The 22,996-nt window shown below is 39.8% G+C and overlaps 1 protein-coding gene across 4 annotated transcripts in view; it reads right to left on the bottom strand.

Annotated features, from left to right (window-relative positions):
• The window catches only part of PKHD1 (PKHD1 ciliary IPT domain containing fibrocystin/polyductin), a 280,766-nt gene that overhangs the window by 86,536 nt on the left and 171,234 nt on the right, over positions 1-22,996 (bottom strand). For all 4 annotated transcript variants that reach the window (XM_056343184.1, XM_056343183.1, XM_056343185.1 and 1 more), the window contains 4 exons: positions 21,595-21,714; positions 12,849-12,986; positions 4,190-4,303; positions 2,159-2,246 (listed from right to left, as the gene is read on the bottom strand). In XM_056343184.1, the coding sequence (XP_056199159.1) occupies positions 2,159-2,246; positions 4,190-4,303; positions 12,849-12,986; positions 21,595-21,714 (460 nt within the window). The remainder of the gene's footprint in view (positions 1-2,158; positions 2,247-4,189; positions 4,304-12,848; positions 12,987-21,594; positions 21,715-22,996) is intronic.

Here is a 22,996-nt window from a genome sequence, read left to right as displayed (position 1 = left end):
GGAAGCACTGGATACCTTCTGAAATGGCAGGAAAGTGCTAGTGTGACTGAGAACTGTGTACTGTTCAAGGATAAATGCACTGGCAAAGAGGAAGCAAAACTACACAGAGTAGGAATTACTGTGGCATATGCTTGGGATTTTTGTCAGTTTACATATAACCCATACTAGAAGTTGAATCTTAAGTCCAGTCCCAGACATACACTCCAATTTACATCTTGTGAACCCAAACATAACTCTTTTGGTTCTTGCATTTCAAAGAATTCTAATGAGAGGAATCAGTAAGGAAAAGAAAATGTGGCTTTTAAGAGACACCATCTAAGATACTGATCTATTGAAATACTCATTTAGATTTTCATTGCAAGTAAATATATACTTTCCTTTTTATTATTTTTTTTTCCTCCTCTTTGACAACACAAGTTCTTCCCTAACTCTTGTGTATGTTCGTGCCGGAAAATAAATACAGCAGCTTCTCTCAGTCAATAAAAAAGCCAATTCCTTCAGTTTTCATGCTCTAGCACTGACTTGACTATTTCCTGTGTCTAACCACATTAACTCTTAGCTGGCTATTAGTAGACTTTTCATGATAAGTAGCTTTTCCCCCTTTCTTTTTCTTAATAATGGAAACAACTTTTTGTGCCATATTCAAGGTCAATGAATGAGCTCCAAATACTTGTATCTTAGCACCTCATGATATTTCATATAAAACATCTGGGCAGCAGACCAATACTAGCCTGGATCCATTTCATCCAAGTATTTAACTGGCACGCTTCAGTTGAGAATCTTCTTGCTCTGAACTCCCGTTCTAATCAGGGAAAGAGAAGGATTTCCAGAGGGGAAATGTTACATGATTTGAATCAGCATCTGTAAGTATCTGTCTCGTCCACTGACTATCCAGCAAGCCTAAACAATTAATCTACTCTAGACACTGAACTGCGTGAGGGCTAACAACAAACAAATTCTAATTGTGAGGTTGTTGTGCTTCCATTGCCTACCTTTACAATGAGTTTCCAAGTAATTCCTTCCCTAAATGCTGATATTTCACCTCTACCCAGCCTGGAACTCTTCCAATGAGATTTTTTTTAGGCCTGACTGATAGAATTTTTTGCTTTGAATACATATATTTCAGTTTAAAATGAAGCACTTGGAAGAAATAGAGCAAAAAGACAATAAAAAGTTTCTGTAACACAAAATCAAGAATGAGAGCTCCAGTGACAGCTTAGGAGGTGCCCACCCCACACCAACTAATGGTCAGTGCACGTACAGGGAGATCCTTATGCAAACATGTTCTCTGGTTCAGATGAAAGGTTTGAACTTCAGGCCATAGACACCTATTCACTTAACAAGCATCTGTGGCAACTCCACTTAACCTGCCTTAGGCGATGGTTTTCACTAAGCCTTCAGACTGAATTCATGGGTAAGTGATGATGAAGATGAGTCTGCTGCAGGGGCTGTAAAAGCTTATGGATGGCAGCACCAGGGGAAAGAGAAGGTAGCTTTTCAAAGCTATTTTTGCCAAGGTTAAGTGAAAACGTGTCTATACCTTGGAAGACTCACATCCTAGACAGAAACTTGCTCATCAGGCTATACAGGCAACCTTATGTTCTTTGAGACAATTGACAATAATTACATATACAAAAAATATTAACTCTAACAGGAGAAATTAAGACTCATAAGTTCACTCCAAAAACTGGTGAAAGACTGATCTAAGATGTTGAAGAACATGGTTCATATCCCAATTTTGCTTAATTCAGAGATGAGATTTTAATGTAGGTCTCTTAAAACAAAACAAACATCCTAATCACTAAGATATTAGCCACTTTTGAGTACATCTCTTCGTTCTACAAAGAAAAAAGTAGAGGGACAGATGGAGGAAGGAAAAGAAAGAAGGAAGGAGGACAGAAGGGAAGAAGCAAGCAAAGAAGGAAGGACAGAAGGAAAGAAGAAAATCTCAACTTTGTTCTTCCTTAGAATTAAAATTAATCTTAAAATAGTATAATTTTCTTGCAAGGTGTAGCATAGTTGTTCTTTACCTAGATATAGTTTAAACAGAGCCTATCACAAAGGAAAAGAGCAGTACAACTCATAGGAACATTAATACAAGTCATAGGAGCAGGATCCAAAACTTAATATTTGCAGGTGTATTTGGGCAAAATACCACCTTTCATTGCCAGGAGCAACATTAGTTTCCAGATGTGTCCAAGACATCTTAGGATAAGCACTATAAATTTGCACGTGTCCATAAACCCCTGGAAAAAAACAAAAGCAGGAGTTCAAAAGTTAGGGGAAAGGAGACTTGAGAAGAACTGAACCAACTAAGTACATGGAAATATTTATATTTATTAAAGCATGGTTTTATATTTTATGAAAAGTGTAAGAACAGCACATAGCCTCCACTTGAAATAAAAAGTGAACTAGAAATAAAGTAAAATGACCACCATGTGTAAAGCCAAGAAAGGGTATTGTACCATAGAAGTCTCATTAACTCAAACTAGAATTGCAGACAAAGGTATTTACCTAAAAAAAAAAGAAAAAATAATTAAAAAAAAAAATCTACCTTAAGCAAATAAATTAAGTAAAAACTCCAAGAATGAAAAATACAAAAAATTACTCAGCCTCTATTTGTATTTCTGATGTCTGAATAATTCACTGTTTTGTTCTGGAAAGGGGATCCAAAGCAAGGGCAAAAAGCCAAAATATAGAACTTTTCATATAGGTGTCATTTTCCAAGAAGATTAAGTTTGAAACATGAAAAAAATTACGATTTCCTGCACTGAAATGTTTTCTTTCATTTGCTGACCTGATCTAAAACCTTTCAGTATGAGTCAGTTCAAAATTTCTTCTGCAACTCTAATAGTGACATGTTGCTTTAGAGGAGTTGTGTTTTAAGTATTTGAACCTCTGTTACCACTTGGACTAATCTCCTGCCCAAACAAATTTTTCCAGGATACATGGTCCTTATCGTCCAAAAGAAAACCAAGCACTGGTAATGCAACCCTGATTATCCCACCAAGACAGGTATTCAATATAACTTCTATGATCTTGCATTTGCTGTGGTTTAAGAGGATAGGATCAACAGTTATGAAGTCTCATTTGATCCATGACAGCGTGCTAAACGACAGCAATGCCTCTATCTTCTCCTCCAGCCTAAAATCATAGGAAGTCCATTTGCTAGCTCTTGTTATATTTGAACTCCTAAGTAATGTAGACTTAAAATACCCCTCAGAATCCATTTCCTCGTCCTGCCTTCCAAACAATCTACATAGCTACTTGCTAGGTTTGTAATCACTTGATCAATGTGTGCAGTAGTTTCTCAATGTCACTATCAGAAACAAATCATGTGGGGGTTTTTGTTTCTTAATTTATGTTGGGTTTTTTTTTTCCTTTGTCCTGAATTTCTTTAATATTCTACAAATCTTGATCCAGGCAATTTGTCTTGATAGCAGTTTGAATTTCTACTATCTTTACAAAAGTTCAGCAATGAACAATGTCTTGCAATACTCAAGTGTTTTTTAAAAGATATTTTAAAGCATGGAAAACAGAAAAGTTAATTTATTTCTTTAACCATAATTATGTGAGAACATGTAAAAGTTAATAGAAACCTTCATTTGTCAATCTTTGTATGGGTCCAAATGCTTGGAAATATTTAAATGTGTGTATTTGAATCCATCCAGTAGCTCTTGGATTTAATTAATCTTACTTAAGTGAGGCATTTAAAAATAATGATATGAGTTTAAACATAATACTAGCCTCAAAACTTGAGGACCATTTGTTTTATCCTAAGAGAGACCAAAGATAACTGAGACCAAATGCCTCTGGCAATATTAATTTCACTCTACTCAGCAAGGTTATCTTATTTTTAATAACTTCAGTTCTGACAACCACCTTTTACAAATCTCAAATCTAGAACCAAGAAAACCCCTTGTAAGTGTGTGCAAGTCCTTTTAACTCCTCTCTAGTTTCTCATATGAAACCTCAGGAATTGCCACCTACTTGCTCACTTCTGTCAAATTTGGCCTAAACAAAATCTTCACAAAAAAAAAAAAAAGGAATTGAGCTGGTGAAAGTTAAAAAATTTAGCTAAAAAAAATGTGTGTACCTTTGTTAGATGTTTTCCTGTATGACCTAGGCTCACAGCAGTAGATCTGGCAGTTGCCTAAGATTGGTTTGCTACGACAAGGTGAGCACATACCAATATTCCCTGGGTGGACATTTATTTCCTCCAGACGATCACAGTAAATCCCTTCAGATGCCCGAAGAAGGATCAACAGCTTTAAATCCTTTTCTAGGGGATGTTGAAAAGAACCTGCAATAAAGACAAAACAGCAATAACCCACCACAGAGGCATCAATAGCTTTTGTAATGTTGAAACTGGGGGGGAACCGGGGTGTCTGAATCCAAATTTAATGGTCTAAATGGCTGAACTAACATTTCCCTCCTCAGCCCATTTTTGCCTTTCTGATCCTTTACAATTTCACCAGTTCCCAGACATGAGTTGTGCAGCCAGGATGGGCAAAATGGTTTTTCAGACCAATGGAAAGATTGAGGGAAAAGATCAGGGGGGAAGAAAATGTCAAAGAAGTTTTGCTGTGTATGATGGTGCTCTTATCTTGTGGTGATAAATCTGTACAGTAAACTGTATTCCAATTTTGACTTCATTTATTTCACCAAGGGTAGTTTACAGTTTCAGAAGAAAATGGCCTAGCACTAGACAGATACTAAGGAGGGAAAAGTAGGACAGTTTTTGCCCTGGAGAAATGTATGTGGAGTCCAGTAAAAGAGTTCAGCGTTCCTTTAAAATTAGAGATTAAATCAATTATGCAACAGAAAACTGCAGCAGATGTAGAACTAAAAAATACATACATATCTGTACAAAATTAGCTGGCCTGTCATGTTCTTTTAATATTTAAAAATTACTAGTTTGGAAAAGAGAGATGATTTTGTGTCCTAAAGAACATTCCTCTTTAAGAGCATTTTTTAATTAAGTGAAATCAATAAATAAATTCATTGTTCCCCATCAGTGTCTGGCTGATATCTGTGGATATTTGAATTCTCTGTACAGCTTTTAAATGGATAAAAGACTAACAGCACAAGACTTGCATGCTCCCCATCTAATATATCTCACACCAGTAAGCTCATATCTTCTCTGGGGACATGGAAGGAATTCAATCTTACAGTGTCCATCGCCCATCCAAACCATCTGTGACTTTCTTGTTTAAACTCACGTTAAGTGTGGTTTGAACAGAAGAAAACCAGGGATTGTGTCGTAACTATATACTACCTTCACAAAGCAAAACTAGTGAAAAGTGCTTTCACCACTGACACACTAGGTTAAAAAAATATCCACCTAGAGCAGCAGAAGAGTTATGCAGACATTTGTGTCTATTTTTGTGTGCGGAGTGATTGTTTTCCTGCTTCACCCTCACAGCAAGTTGTGATCTAAAATACTCAGCCTGAGCATACCTTTCCCAATCCTCAGGTCAACCTCAACCTTTACCCTCTGGGATAAAATTATTAGCTACACTGAAGACCAAAGAAAGACTCAGCAAAAATGTTTGGAGACCTTCATATTGATTTTAAAATGTTATTCATAATTACCATTTCCTAATGATGATGATGTCCCCTTAAAGTGGGGGGTTATTATTAAATGTCATCATGAATTACTGTTGGTGTCATTATTGGTGTTGCTGTCTGTCTCCTGGTTACAAAGCATTATTATTTTTTCTAGTTAAGTCAGTTAAAATAGCCATGTGATATATCAAATTCTCACCTCGATTTTAAAAAAATTTCTAAGTAGGTTTCCACGTTTAGCAATCACAGACAAATGCTTGGAAATGTGAATTCTAAAGGTTTGAAATGGAAGTTATCACTCCTTTAAAAGTCTACATTTAGCTAAAATTAATGATTTTTAATCTGAAAAAGCACGACAATAGCTTAAGGAAGTTTACCCTTGTTAAAGAAAAAACAAACACACAAACCAAAAATATAATCAGTGTGAAGCAAAGACATTATAATAATACTATTTGTAATAGCTCATCACCATATTAAAATCTTAGAAAAGAAAGAAAAAGATAGGATGGTAATGTTCACAGAAATGCTTCAGTGGCTGCGAAGTGTAAATGGTATATGACACAACAAAAGACAAGATATCTATAAGCAGAAAAGTTAGATTTGTTTTAAGTGTATTTAGGAACAAAATAATCTTAATACTTCCTTATTTCCATTAATAGTTCCATAGCTTTAAATCACCGGTATATAAAACTGCATGCAAGTGCTAAGGTTGAGTTGGTCCAGAAAACAGATGGACTCTCAAGGTGGACTTTTCAGTAAGTTTGTGATCACTCACGATGTCTCAGAGTACTTGAAGAAAGCTAACATTGTGCCAATATTTCAAACAAAGATAAAAGTAAAAGCCCCAGGTAATTACAGGCCTGTCAACTTGACACTGATTCTAGGGGAAAAATAAATAAAAACATAATGTCCAACTCTGAAATCAATTAATAAATCATTAAAGGTGGATGATATAATTAATGCCAATCAACCTGGTTTTATAGAAAAAGGTCCCGTGAAACTTCCTTGTTATCATCTCCTAATGAGATTACAGGTTTAGTTGATAAAGATAATGGCTTTGATATAATATAATTGGCTTCTTCAGGGCGCTTGAATTAGTAGCAAAAAACTTTCTGATTAACAAACTACACCAGTACAACACGAACATGGCACACATTAATTTACAGGCTGACTGACTAGAATAGGGCATTGGCTTAGAAAAGTCTGGTCTTGCAAGCCTTGTGGTATGCAATGTTTTATCAATGACCCAGAGGAGTATGAAGATACTGAAAGCAAGCAGATAAACTAAAAGGAGTAAAAAAAAAAAAAAACAAAAGAGATGGCGCAGCAAAGTCAGCAATAATTTGGAATTGAAGAATTATTAGGAAAGGAAGTGAAGAATGTTCAAAATATAAGATAGCAAGCAGGTCTTGAAAAGGTGATGCTCTGTCTATGAATGGATGGAGATCAAAGGAAAACAAAGGGAAAAGCTAAGTAATGTCTGAGATACGCACTTTGGTTTAGTCTAAATACAGCCCTACAGAATGGCTCATGAAAATGAAGCTATGGAATAGGCAGCTACCTCAGCTTACTCACAGGGAAATCTAAAATAGTTAGTGCACACAAGTCACTGGGGCTGGATAAGTTTCATCACCTTACAAAGTAATACAAAACCACAGCTCTTGTAATAAGTAGTTTTATTAAAACTACCAAGGTGCCATAAGCACTGGAATCATAATCTCTGCAACACATATGTGAAGGATCTGGGCTTTAAGTGTCTGTCTTTGAACTCTGGATGTGAAAACCTCAAGTTACTTACCCCACTTTATTGTGGTGAACAAGTTCTACATATGATTACATCAATTGTCGAATTACCTATGCTGCATGAGATGCACAGAAATGGTTCCCACTTCATACTCCTACTACAACTGGAAGGCTTACCAATTTGATGAGCAAACTGGTTGATCATAAGGTACAATAATAAGGCACTGCTGGCAAAGAACAAGAAAAAAGTAATTGCAACCAGAAGCTGGCAGAAGTGTCTGGTGAGGTGTACAGAAAAAGTCAGGAGGGACTTCAGAGAGCATATGCAGAAAACAGGCAGGGTTTCCTCAAACACATGTTCTTCTAGTTGGAAGTTTTATCTGCAGTTTGAAGGCTTTTCTCATCTGTCCAGATATAATTCATATCTGCCAGCCTGAGCAGTGTTTTGTCCACTCTGGATGTCTCAGGTATTCCTTTAGTGCAGACACAGGTCAATCTGCTGGTGCGTACGCAGCAGCTGCACAACTTCCTACAAGCTGGGCTTTCTGCACAGGCACTGCACAGTCAGCTTGATGTGTTCACTGTCTGTCAGATGGTAGACATCACATTAGTTGGCCTCACTGCAGGTGTGTGACCTTCTACAAGGGGTATCTAAAGCTGATGCCCTTCCAGGGAGTGCTGGCAGCACAATGCATGTACTATACAGTGCAAAAAAACCCCTCCATATATATAATAATCTTATGCATAAGAAACAACCTATTCTGTTAATAAAGTAATCACTGATTACGTACTTTCCTGAAGAAGTGTGAGATCCAGCTGCCTTGATTGCAACAGAGATCTATTAGCACAGTGGTTACAGCTGGTTCATAAACCTTCAACAGGCCTAACCTCCGGAGAGGATAAAACCCTACTATGCAACTATACGGAGGGAAAAAGAGTGAACAGAGAGTAAGGTGTGGGTTTTTTATCCAGATTTTTACTTATTCTGGACTGCAGCCTGGATCTAGTTTGCTGTTGAGTTTCAAAAGCATTTTCCATTGTTTTCATATTTCAGTTTTATTCCAGATGTTCTTCCCAATAGACTTTTGTTGTGGGTTTTTTTTTTCTTTTTCCATAGCAAAACTCATTCAATTCTTTCCTAGAATAGTGGTTGTTTCCTCCCTTCTAGCCTTTTCTTTCTTTACAACATAACACTCTGCAACAGCTGTTGTATATAAGAGCAAGGAAATCTGCGATAAGATCTTCTCCCTTCCATCGGCAAATAGACTTTGCTAAATATCTTGGTGTAACCATGTCCAGTATCAGCTCTGTATTTCCTGAATCCAAAATTTCTTGGACTCTAGCTACTCAGCCATTTTGAAAACTGTAGCGTATTGTCACCAGAAAGCTTGAAGACTTTATTCACGGTCAATACACAGCTGGATAGTCACCTAGCATGGGTTCTCTTTCCCAAGCTGTTCCTTCGGGTATCCAGACTTCACTCTGCAAAGAAGCCTGTAAAAGCAGCCTGTAAACAAGGAGACATCTCATGGGTTGCCTCTTACATCTGTGCTGCCAAACAGGCAGAAGAGATGAGAGACAGGCAACTATGGAGTAGGAACCAGCAGCCAGAAGTGAGATGAATGTCCAAGGAGACACATAGGATACGATTCAGCTGCCTAAATATAGATGTCTAATCCCACCTGAGAGTCCTGGTGCCCTCCAAATCCACTATGTGAGGTTAGCAGATACAAGACAGAGCAGTTCAATGGTAGGACAGTGGCTTTTTAAACAGAAACTGGAGGCCAGGTTGGACACCAGAGGATGCCCAAAGTGAAACAAAATCCTTGTAGTGAGGCAACTGAACTGTGTTTCCAGGGAGATTCATATGCCCACATTTAGGTTTCTTAATGCAGATATTTCCATGTTCTTTGGCTATCTGAGCCAACAAAGATCAGACAATACAGCACAGACTGTAATTTGTGCTGGATACCTGTACTGCCTAGTCCGATTGACTGAAGCTGCTCCATTGCCTATATTGACTAGATCTCTAGTGAAACAGCCAGCTCACATGCTGATGTCCACACGTTATGCCTAAATTCAAGTCCCTTAAACATGTGAACCAAATCCCTTTCCTAGATGGTACGATCAGTTAAAAGAAACCAAGTGGCTTGGAAAGGGTAAAAATCAAACAGACTGAGGCCAAGAGATTAATTGGAGGGTATGCAGATGGTGCAATGAACTTTTCAAACCACTTTTTCTGTGATCAGGGATAAGAAATTGCTCTCAATACATCAACAGTATTCCAGCTTCATACAAGCTGAATAGCTGTGCAGGGATGCTATGTGACTGCAAGATAGGAATCAGCTGACAGCTGAAGAAGATGGGACCCACAAAACAGGTACTGGAGAAGCTGGAAAAGGCAGTTAATTGGAAACTCACTTGTGTGCTAATTGCCATTATAACACTGAGCATTAACCATCACTAACACACGGCCGTTTCATGAGGTACAGTGATTTACCCTTTGGGAAGTCAATATGGGGGTTCTTACTAGTACTGCAAAGAAGGCGAGTGAATGTAGTAGAGCTCTTACCACAAGCAAGAGACGAGACATAAAAAATGTCTGGGGTTTCATCTCCAGACAATCAAGCATGAGCTAATGATGACCTTAGGCTTCTTGCCTCAACTGAGTGAAATGACTGACAAGGAGCCATCATGAGATTTGCGAAAAAATAATGTGACAAGTTGAGACTAAAAAGAGAAATCCTATCTGGATAATGACTTGGCTAGTTCTACTATAAAAAGCAAAAATAGCCTGCCAGCAAAGAGCAGCTGAGTACAGTGGAGTTCGGGATAAGTCCAGAGGATGAATTCATGCAAAACAAACTTCAGCATTTTCTGCAGCCTTATCAGGAGTTGAGGGCTTTGTTCAGCAGTGGAACAGAGCACTTTCTGCACATTTCTTCTAATGCTGATGTTTGGGTTAAAATGAATGGAATAGCCCTAATGTTGAGCCTAACATTTCTTTTCTTATTATGACGCAGGTGTGCTAACAATATTTAGCAAATTGCTTAATCTCTCTGAACCTCAAACTCTCTTTCTATACACTGGAAAAATACATAATTTTTTTACAGCATGGTAATGCAGGGAGGTAGAAATAAATGAGGTTTCTAAAAATGTTATTGCAAATACCATCAAAAAAGAGACATTGAAAGTTTAATTGAAAAAAAGCAGCTCTTTACCTGGGAGTGACTACTACAGAAGAAGTAATCAGAAAATCTCCCCGGGTCCAACAACACTGAAGGCCTGGAAGCACCCAGAGAAATTATTGTGGGGATAGATCCACACATTTTACTTCTGGGTTGTCCAAGGGCTCTGACAGAGTTCTTGCAACCCTTTACATCTCTTTAATTATCTCACATCTCTCAGTCATTCTCTTGATCATAATTCACACTGGATTGTGATCATACATTGAAGAGGAAAGTGCTGACAGACCGTGCAGGATCAAAGGTGTCCCAAGAATCCTGATCTTCCAACAATCACTGTATTTCTCATCCTAGTTTCCCTGCAAATCACTGTTTTAATAAAATTAATTGGATTCTTGTTGTCATTTCATAAACTCCAATTTTTCACTTGTTTTTTTTTTCATTTGTTACATGTTTCTCATACTTATTTCTCATACTCATAGTTACATATACCCAGTTCCTGTATACTTATAGTCTTGTTTTAACCATCTGACTTTGCTTTTTCCCTGCAGATAAGATGCCAAGTGCTCTAAAGGACATATTTTTTTCTAGAACTGATCATTGTTCTCTAGCAGTTTAAGTGAACAAAACATTAAGTCTCTACCAGAGAGTCTTTGGCCCAGGCCACCGAACTGGAAGCAACGCCACATGACCAGAGATCGCTATGCAGAAAACAGGGCATGTAGAAATTACACAACAAGGAGGACCTGGGGATTTGGCTCACATGATGTCAACCTCAGATCCTGCTCAGGCAATGTTGAATGCTGATGTCCACATGTATTAAATCTGTTTACTAAACTGTCTCATTATCTATTTTGTGTCAGGATTTCTTTAGGGTGTGGTAGGATTGGACAGATGGGCTTCAAAACCTTCCTTTAGGCACAGAACAGTCAGGATTGGACAGATGGGCTCCAAGAAGTTACCTTTAGGCCTCGAACACATGGGAAAAGAAAGAGGAAGGGGAAAAAAAAAAAAAAAGCATGCACTCCCGGTTTTACAGGCAAGCATAGAAACCAGTATAAGATGCGGGAAAATTGCAGAGTCTCTACCCACCGATGATCTCACAGCTGCAACAAGAGCAAAGATAGCCCTCCAGAAGATGCTGGACTGTGGTTCAACAGCTGCAAATACCTGTTTGGCTTTTAATATCATTACTACTGACAGATGTGCTGGAGGGGAGTTTGTGCAGTAAAGAAGTGCCTCAATGTTTTTTTAATAAGTGTTTTTTGCAATGAACACATGCTTTTCCTTAAAACCAATATGAAACCATATTTAAACTACAAAAGAGTGTAAGCAAGAAATGACTGAGACTCTTTTAAGTATATATATATATATTAACCTCCTAGATTAGGCTTTCAAACCTCTTTTTTCCAAAGAAAAACACAAGACTGCAAAATAACTCTTTTGGCCAGTACTGTATTAACTAAACAGTCCCTTGAGATTAACCACAAACAAATATTGGAGCAGACTTCCTCAGGAGGTGATTACACAAACAAATTCTCTTTTTAAAGTTCATGAAACCAATCTTGAGAAAGGTCAAGCAGTGATCAACAATGTGATCCCAGTGTCCTAAGGATTCCTGTAAGTAAATACAATGCCTGGCTTTAGGAACCTTGATATTTAAAAAGAATTATGTGGGTAATTGCTTGTGGGTGGAAAAACACTGATCCTGTCCATTGCAAATAATGTGGAACAGCCCCAGTGACATTGGGGACTCTGAAAGCACTAGAAGTAGGGGCAAGGTGGTACCTCCCTTTAAGTCCTGGTGCTCACCTGTAGAGGATGAGAGGAACAAATGTACTGAATCCAGTTGTGCCAATTTTATGCCACAGCAGGATTTCCAGGCACTCTGGGGATTCTCCATGACTCTGTTTATGTTGGGTTTAAATATTTCTGTCACCTAGAAAGTGCCTTCCTAATGCTCACAGACACCAGGCACTGCCTGAACACTAAGGTAGATCCTGCCCTGAGGAATTACTGTCTCATAAAGCAACCCCACATGACGTAGGGAGGACTTTTACACATATCCGATAAAATCTCAGCCACGATGAAATCAGGAGTATCTCCATTATCTTCAGTGAAGACAACGGTATTTGTAATATGTTGCTGTTAAATGAACAGGTAATTAGCTCCAGTGGATAATCATTGTCCTTAATGGGGATTCTGGGCGTCCACATTGCAGATGGCCAGATAGTCATGGGGCATTACGGTGGCCAGCATGTTTATAGTAACACTGTGCAGTCTTTCTTCCCACTTCCTCTATCAAGAGCAGAAATAAACACCAGGCATCCAGACCCCAGGCTGCTCACTTACCAACTCTCAGCATACCCCCCAGCACCACAATGCAGGCTGCGCTCAGGACGTTGCTGGAGTTGCTGGGGAACTCGAGAGTCCCCAGAATGTAAAGGCCTCTCAGAGTGGGAAGAGCCGTATCCACCAGGATGGTCCGATCTGCAAAACAAAGCAGAGGGTTGTTTATAATGATGGCAGCCTACCAACACTGCTTGCCAAAAAGTGTGGCATGGAGGTGAAGAACGTTAGCTTTGCTTGAGTTTTGCTTTATTTAGATTATTTTTTGCTTAGAACTACTGGAGCAGGGCGTGTGTGTTTGTGCAGCATCCATAACCAGAACTTCATCTAAAGCTGGGGCTTGACAGGGTGGCTGTAATCTGACAAATTAATAATAACTCCGTATTTACAATTATACTGTTGCATGCTTAAGTCTCATCAAATGTGGCTTGAACCTTTAAGAATGCATGTGAAGGGCAGCAAGTCAGAGACATGTTCGTCTTGCTAGTTGAACTTGGCTCTGTTTATGAAAGTAAATCTTGATCACCCAATGCAATGAACAAGGACTAAGCTAAGCTGTGTCCAGACATCATTTTTCCCTTATGACAATGAAGACAACAGGATCGATGGAAGTGAAAAAATCCAACAGTGTCAAATAGGTGCTTCACAGCACAAAGAGCCTGCAGGTCCCCACCTTGTTAACAGCAGTGATCAGGGTGACAAGCTGAAGCCACACACCATAACCTGAGTCCAGTAACACCCTGTCACTGCTTTTCCTTCCCTGCAATTTGGCTTTACTCTCAGGTTTTGGGTATAAAAGCCCACCTCTTCCCCACCAAGAGGAAAGCTTTCCTTACACCAGCACAATCTGTGGGAAGCCAGACTTCTTCAATTCTGTATTCACAGGACTACTCATTCCCTACTAAAAATTTGGTTAAGAGTGACCAGGGAAAACTCCATGCCCTTAGGTACTTCAGGACAAAACAAGGAGCGTATTTTTATATTGCAGAATAGAGTGGGGACTGTTGTTGACTGAGCACAACACCAGCATCACAGCTGCCTCCTAAAGCTGCAAGTCTACAGCCTGTGAACCTTTTAAATGCCACTTAAGCTTTCCAAGTAGGACATGAAGAAAGATGGAAATGGTGTATCGTTTAAAGGTAGCCCACCGCACAGAGGTGAATTCCAGCCTCAGGGCCCATCTAATGCGCTTTGATGTCACTAGGAGCTTTTTGGTTGATTGCACTGGAAAATGGCTCAGGCTCTTAAATTGTGATTTCCATCTCCTTTCATTATTGACAAGACTAATTTTCCAGGTATAGTAGTACACCTCTGAGTCAGTGTATGTCCCTGGAAGAAGGAAAAGCAAGGTATTTCCTTAACAAAGTGTTCAATAAGATGATCTAATTTTGACTTCCATAGAAATAGCTGTGACTTCCATAGAAATATCTTGCAGAAAATAAGTCTTCAACATAATGACAACTGCCAAATTCTGCCCAGAGATTTGCTGTGACTTTCACTGATCTCATATGCTTTTATTGTGAGGCACAGACATACAAAACTGGAGAGATTAAGGCACACACATATTTTCTAATGGATTTTGACAGAGTGGTGAGAATGGGCCCCTATAAAGAGTTTAGGTGTGGAACACAGGAAGATCCATGAAGTGTCTTGGGAAGTGGATTAGCTACCTCACAGGTTTTCTTCTGCCTGTAGCCATTAGCAACTGCTTTGGATGAAGACACAAATGACCACGCAATTTGTAACACAGGCAAAGTCCTTTCCCCAAAACATGTGGAGAGGGACTAATCTAAACCATTTGGCACAAAGGTTTAAGAATTTTTCCAAACCCTGTTTGCAGGAAACATAACCAAACCCCTCCTCAAAATACACTCAGAAGCAGACTGAAGAAAAAAAACCCACAAGCAGTAGACTGTCTTTAATTTCCCAGGTTTTTTACTTATTGGTTTTGCAACCCTGAAGTTTCACAGCTTCAAGGGGAAGAAAATTTCTGCATGTAATGGGGTCTTGGATCTGCTTGCATATTTGTTTTTTCTTTTCTACATACATGTTCCTACTTTATCCTTGTAACTCAATCATCCCACCTCTTCCTTTCCCAGATTTTTCGTCTTTCTCTCAGGACATCAGCAAGGGACACCTTGAAAGCCCAGGACCTCCATTCTCAAGGGCTACTGCAAGAACTGCAGCAACCCATGGTTACTCTGAGCACCTCATCTCAAAAGAAATTCCTGCATCATTGGGCTGAAGCATCTTTAAAGAATGCAAGGTTTTCACAGCATACAGATGTAATAAGTCTCTACAGAACAAGTGCAATCTTTTTTTCCCCTAAATCTCACACTGTTAGCACTTGATACATTTTTACAGGCATGAAGAAACTCCTGCCTATAATCTCTTTACAGGATGGGTACGGTCCTCTACCCTGCAGAGCTGAGAAGAGAAGGCACAGTATGTGAGGATATGAAACAGGGAAGAAAATAAGGGGTAAGATGTGAAAATGATCTCTCTCAGAGAGAAGGGGAATCTAGCTTGTGAAATCACAGCTCAAGAATGTGGCAAAAAAATGCAGTTGACAAAGGCCATAAGTATATTCATCAAACACAGACTGAAACATTTTTGCAAGGAAAAGAAGTGCTCCTAGGCATACCATTTATATGTCAAGTTTCAGTCTAGAACAGATATTTTTGCTGAGTTGCACATCTTTCTAAAAAAAAGGTTTTACAAAGTAAATGCTGACTGCTCTGTAACTGTAGCATCATGTATGTGAGCCTTGAAACACAGGAGTGATAAATTCCCCCACTCAGAGATATCTCTGCAAAACTATAGTTTCCGTAGTCTAAAATAACAGCACTCTGGGGTGAGATCTTTGGGGTGTGAAGTCCTCGCAGGGTGAAATGTTGCTCTGTAAAAACAACAGAACACTCCTTTGAGGAAGAAAAAGTCCTTCCACACTTGAGGAGAAAAGCAAACAAATTCAAAGGAGACTTCCTTCCACAGTCCTTAGAGAATACACTCATTTACGTAGTAGAGGGAGATGATGACTAAGTGGTTAAAAACATAAACTTTAGGTCACTGAGCTCAAGTGGTTTACCTTCAGGGAAAGATAAACCGGAGGTGGTTTTCTCCCATGAAGACATTCATATAATGGCAGGCAATCACTTTCAGGAAACCATAGTTTGAGCCTGAAAACAGTGTTCTGTTTCGTTATACATATACTTTATTCAGACAAAAGTTCACAGGTATGCCACAATCTTAATGTTCAGATGTACAATACTGAGAAGTCGCTAATGACTCAAGCAATGACATAAAATGCCTTTGATCAACCGCATCGCTGTATAAAACACCATAGCATACTATTGAATGGAAATCAGGCACAACAGAAGAGCTATTATATGAGATACAGTACTGCAGCATTCATCTCTTCAAACAGAAAAAGTTCAAAGAAAATCAAAATCAGAAAATGAATAACAGAGTGAATTTCACCACTGGAAAAAAAGACCAAAAAAAAAAAAAAAAGAAGAGAGAAATTGCCAGAGGCTACATGATATCATATCAATACCCTTCAAAACAGCATTCCATTGCCTGGAATTATAACACATTCTCTTTCCATCCAGAGCGTGCTGTATCAGGAGTGTGTCATAGCAAAAACCATAAACCAAAGCCCTGAAAATCCGAGGGCTTGAGAAGTTAATGCCACTGCTGGCTGCCAGAATGGCATGACTAAACTCATCCAGCTTGTTTTTCAAGGTGGTGTGACTGCTGAAGCCTGATGCATATGAGAGGTCCTTGTGGGATGGCTGTGGCTCTGGAGGATGAACCTCCAGAGATAAAAGCACAAGTAGTTGCAGCCTCAGCTAAAGATTTACAGCTGGGGCTGGAAGAGGCTTGTATCTGCTAGGGAGACAGACAATGAGGGGGCTTGTAACACACCAACACTTAAAGTCACTTTAACATGAAGAATCCATCTCTGTCACAAGTGAAATTCATCCTTGTACAAAGAAGTTATTAACTCCTGAAGACTCACCCATGCTTTATAAACAAGGCAAAAAAAGAATAACTTAGTACACAACTCCAGTTTTCCAGCCCTCCAAAAAGCAGCCTCTAGATGTCAAGCAGGCACCAAGCAGCAACACAAAAACCTGGGGTTTAATATGAACATTTTGCTAATAGAGGTGTTTTCTAGCTTTTCAAACTTTCCTGAGTTTGACCCACGAGGCAGCCCTAGGGCTGCAATTTCTTTATTTCGTTAAATAAGCAAACTGAAGCCTTCATTAGCTAAATTTGGGCAGTGCCCTAGTTTTCAATGAACTCTGGGAATCCATATTCATTCAGAGATCTCAACAGTGTCAGGTCCGGACCAAATCTTCTCCTGCACTCCTTCACACTAGAAATGAACACTAATCATCTATAATTTGTTTTTGTAAGACTCTAAAAATGTACTCTGGGGGCTGAAAGGACCGACCCGGTAATGTAGAGCATACCAGAAGTAGCCCCATGGCTTGGCTTCCAACCTGAAAATCAGTATGGATGGCTCCCAGAAGGGAATTATAACTAAAAGACAGTGAAGAGTGAGACACAGCTGCATCTTGCCAGGAGTGAACTGCAAAAACTTATTTTGGTGTGTACAGCAGCACAAAAGTTTGGGTGGTTTGAAGAATGTTTGTTTTCACAAGAACAGACTCTCACTTTTCTGTAGCCATCTGGATCCATTCTGAGTTTAGCAGGATATGCACAAGCTAGTGGAAAGGGAAGTGAAGGGAAACATTCATAAAATGCTACAATTAAACATAAATTTTAAAATTGTCAATTTCACTTTAGATTTTGGTTCCAAAATTAGATTTTGGTTGACTTTCTTGTAACTGGAAACTCATATACACATTTGTGGCAGCAAAGTGAAGTATGACAGATGGACAGAAAATTCATCTTGCCTAAGCACATTTGAGGTGCCTTCATTTGAGCAACAAACCCAGTGGCCTTATCACACCAATGCTGACAATGACTCCAATTTCAAACCCTGCACTCTGTTGACTCCCACTGCCAGTAAGTGTTTTAACGCATCCAAGCCAGTAAGAATGAAGAGGGAGAGTAAAAAGAAAGCAGAGGGAGGATGATCAGAGAAGATGGGCATGCAAAAGAGCAGTTCTCTCTAAATATATATTGGGTGATAGACAGCTTGTGTTTACATTTCTGTTCATGTTCTTGGGCTAAAACTGAAGAATAATTCCAGAAAGGCACTGGAGAGAAGAACAGTGCAGTTTCTGCACACCAACTAAAGACATATATCTACTCTGATGATGGGAGCTAAGTGATTTTATCACCGACAGGAAGACAGTCACACAGTATGGCTCTCCACTGGTCCTAGCAGGCAATGCATTTTTGCTTATCGTTTGCCTCTTTCCTTTTCATCCATTAGTTTTTTTGGTTTTTAACAAAAGTTCAAAAAGCATCTGAAGAGAAGAGACAATTTTATTGTACACTGTGGAGCACCTTGCTTTAAGCAGCTGAACACAGTAATTCAGAACCGGGAACTCACAGGGTCTTATCCTGCTGCTCAGGCACCAACTTGTGTTCTGGTTTTGGACAACCTTTATTGCCCTGGCCCCTCACTTCCTGACCGGCAGAGAACATTCCTGTCCATGGTAAAACAACAGATTATGTCTAAGGGGGCAATCCTTATCCCGTTGCCTCCCAATCAGTTGGTACCAGTATGCTAGAGAGAACTGCCATCCTACCCCGCGGCACAGTGCAGACATTCCCCAGTTAAGCTGACCAAACCAGCACTGCTCTAAATTTGTGAGATGCTAGTTCTGACCCCAAAGGCTGTGTGGTCATGCCACACAGCGCCAGGCCTGAGCTAATGAGCTTTGGCTCTCATGAGAGCTAATTAGTTCTGGTATACCAGCATGCTGATGCGGCAGTATTGTTTCCAGTCCTAGAACTAGATCAGTTGGGCTGGGCTGTGGGCAGCAATGTGCAATGCTTCAGGCACACCTTAGCCATGAAGAGCCTTGGTATGTGACAAAGGCCATGGTCAATATCTCATGTGGCAGCTAAAATGAGTTATTTTATCAAGAGGTTTACACTCACCTTTGCAGGAACCACAGAGGAGTTTTATTCATAGGTAGGTTTGCAACGCACCAAAGGATCATCACAACCTCAGCATCCAGCCTCCACTCTCTTAATCTAATCTAAACAACAGAACTCCAAATCCTTAGCCAAACCTTTCTATTCATTTATTTTTTATTTTCTGCTTCTGTGTAAATTGTGATTTACCTCCTGTGGCCATCTGATCACACCCCACATAATTAACTCGCTACGAGTGCAGGGCCCTTAGACACCAGTGGCACTTCTGTGCCTCTTCATATCTGCATCTGACACCTGATTTTAAAGACTGAAATTGCCTGGTCTTATGACAGTCATGGTCTGATATTGGTGAACTGGTTATAATGTGATACACAAGAAGTTGAAACAGATGATCTGGTGGTGTCTCTGGCCTTGTTCTCAGAGAACTATGGAGGACAAAATACACAATGGCGTGCAAAGTCCAACCATGGCAAGAAGATCTATAAGAGAGCAAAGCACATGGGAAATGCCCCACCGTGTAATGCCTGCATAAGGGGTCAGATATAACGAAGGTGAAAGTGGAGTGGGAACCAGGGAGTCCAGGACAGAAAGGACACTGTCTGTGTTTCTGAATGGCAAGCAGGTGTATGTTCAACATGAAGTACCAGTGGTGCGGCTGGAGTAATGTTGTTGGAAGAGGTAAGCAAGCCCAGCATTTTGGGTGTTACTTCTGGACTTTGGAGATGGAGGGTCAATCCCCTGGTCTCGTACAGCTTCCCACTGACAAGACCTTTACATGGACATTAGTGTTGCTTATACTGTCAAGGGAGACAGAAGCAGACCTTCACATCAGGGTTCAGAGGACATACATTAACTGCAAGCTAGGTAGGTTCATATCTCAGGTGCTGCTGAATCTGCTCTGGAGAAATGAGGTTCAGGCCTCAATTTATGGTACCTGAACTGAGCTGTCTGATAGGAGCTAGGTGTCTAAGCTCCCACCATAGTAAATTCATTTAGATATTCAGTACTATCTGAAATACCTTTGGATATTTGAGACCTCACACAGGACAGGCAAATATGACACTGGGCCACCTGTGACCATCTAGGGTTTCACCGGGCTAGGCAGGATGCTCCTGGAGTGCTTCAATCAACACTACGTATTTTCCTATAATGAAGTGACTTGAGTCCTGGAGTCCACATAATACCATCGGTGAAGAGCAATTCAGTTCACATTAGATACCTACATTCGGCCAGCTCAGCAACCCTTCTATCTCTACTAACTGTAACGCCAAGGAAGAGGTTAAGATGCCTAAACCTATGTGCTTACTGTTACGTTAGATGTACATAGGACACAGGACCTACAGGAGCAAAGCAGACCCTTGAAGGGACATTTCTGTGCCTTCTCTGGCCTCTGAACTTACTAACACTTAACCACATTTATGCATTACAGCTAGAAAGATGGGGGAATTGAAAAAAAAAATCCACATTGTGCTTGTTTGACAGGAAAGAGTGATCTAATGAGAAAATGCAAATCTTCAGCTATATGCAAGTTCCCCAAAAGAAGTGAAGAAAAGCATTGCTTCAAACAATATAGATTTTTTTTCACATTTATCAGAAAACTGAAGGTTAAATTAAATATTCTTTGAAGGTTAAACGTATTTTTAATTTAACCTGATTTTTTATACATACATATATATATATATATATATAAAGATGCAATGACACAGGACAGAGAAGCTCTAACCATGGCTGAGGCTCCATGCCCAAATGCCATACTAAGCAACAGAAACTTCATTCCACAAAGACTTCATAAGCCAAAAAACTCATGAAAGAGGAAGAGACATGGAGCAGTGGTATCCCCTTTTTCAGAACTGGAGCTGTGATAGATAGAGACACTTACCTGGTTTCAAACAAATGAGAAGGAGCCAACACCAAGTCCTAGAGTATGTCAGATACATAGCACTCAGTATTCATAGGGCCATACAATAATTATGTCTGGAAGGGACCTTAGCACCTCATCTAGTCCAACTTCCTGATCAGGGCAGGGTCAGCTGTTATATAAAATGGTTCTCCCAAGTTTTTTCCACCAGATTTCATTGCGAGTAGCCTAATATATTTGCTAGAATTCAGAAGGTTGCTCATGCCAAGAGGTTGTAAGCTGAGCTGGGATTTAAATGTAACTCAAGTCTGATGTTGAAGTACAGGCGTAGGCTAAAACATCTCGGAGGCATCCACAGCAAGTGGCTTGAGAGATTGTCATTGACAGTGGGAACCGTGACAGGAATGTGGAAGGTGGTACAATTGTGGAAGTGTAAAACATGCTCCCCACATAAAACGCAGAGAGGTGGATCAAGAGATGACCTCTTTGTGAGCTGTGATGCTGGGTCTTGCAAATTCTCTGCTCCTGAAATAAAGTCCCTGCATATACTTAAGCTTAAATATCAGTATGAGTAAGTGTCTGTGTTTTTTTGTGTGTGTAAATGGAAAAGAATGGTTTTTTCTCTTCCAAAAATCACACTTTTGTACTGCAGCTGAGATTTCAATGTGATGAGGAACAAATGTGGTGTCCTGCACACACTAGAATGGACACCAGTGCCAAGGATCCCATGTTGCAACATAGATGCATATCCTAATGTAGACAGACCCCGGCACTCCTACAGAAATTAAACACCTTTCTTTCCTTACTTACTAGGTAAGATGATGACGTCTTCCCCAGGGCCTGGGACGCTGCAGTTGAATCCACCCCAGCCTTTATCCACATCATTCCATGTCTCCGGGTGTGACCATTTCAAGAGAGCATCAGAAGGAACTACAAAACAGGACATACAAAGACAGAATTATCATTTTCAGTAGCTGGAAGAATTACCATTTCTTTGATAGTCAAGCATCTGTGACATTAACATCCTCTTTTTGTCCCTGATTAAGCAACACTAACTGCTCTTTGTTATCTTCCATGCTTAAAGGAAGCTGCCTAATGGGAAAACAGATCTCTCCCAAGACCATGTTTTCAGAGTTAAAGGGCAGGGAGATAACTGAAAAAAACAGATTCAAATTCTTTGGAACCCATCAAAAGCAAAGCAAATCTTGATGTTTGTCATACTTAGCGTATGTTACGCCTTGTAAATATGCTTCACAAGCAACTGCTTCATTATTTTTATTTATGCCATCCAAAGCTCTGAACACTTTGAACACAAAATTAAGATGAACAAATGGAAATAAAAGCCAGTCACCTGTGCTTGGTGGCGAAACCAGCTGACCAAAATGATAACTAACGCCACCAGAAAGTGCCAGCTCTTCTCATGCATTTTTTTTCTCCCCAGCGTTCTAGAAAGCAGATTGAATTCCCAAAGTATGGGAATTTCCATAGTTTCCCAAAATATGAAAGATTTTTAAAAAATGAGTGATCAGCCCTTACAAGCTTGTTAGCCTTCAGAAAAGCAGGAGTCTTCCCACTGCAGGCGTAATTGAGACCTGTCATGGAAAAGCAGCTTGGCTGAGACACATGGCAACTCCTGCTCATTCCCCAAAGATTTATTTTTCAGCTCAACACAAAATGAAACTTCTGAGCCTTAGCGTCAGGAAGAAATTAAGTTCACAAAATGTAGGTGCTTAGTTTGCATTTGTATTTTAGACAGCTAACAAAGCAGTCTTCATAAATTAATTCCCTAAGTTTGTTCTGCCATCAAGAGAAGAAGAAAAGCCTGCAAAGGGAAATCCTATAGATTAAGATTTGTACGACCTACACGAATGCAGGCAGGGCCTCCCTCTGGAGGCCTCTACAAGCACCTATTTCTGTCCTACCACTCTAAAGGAAATTCTAGCTTTTGTTGTAGTTCTTGAAGGGGGCTTCATTAAGTATGGACAACACAAGAGCAAGCTCATGCCTAAGCATGGGGGGCTAGACCCAGCTCGGTAATGCTGTGGAGTAGAAAACCCCTCTGTTGCCAGCACAGGGAAACACAGAGAAATTAAACCCAGGTGGAGATTCTTAAGGCTGAGTCTGTCTTTGCATTACTTGTTTGTTCAGGCAGAAACGTTCTTCAAAAAGGTCTCTAAACCCTATTGCCACATAAATGGTTGTTGTTGTTAAT

The sequence above is a fragment of the Falco biarmicus genome, chromosome 6, assembly GCF_023638135.1.
Source record: "Falco biarmicus isolate bFalBia1 chromosome 6, bFalBia1.pri, whole genome shotgun sequence".
NCBI lineage: Eukaryota > Metazoa > Chordata > Aves > Falconiformes > Falconidae > Falco > Falco biarmicus.
Note: the sequence above shows the minus strand (reverse complement) of the source record. Positions and strands in the feature narration are given on the sequence as shown.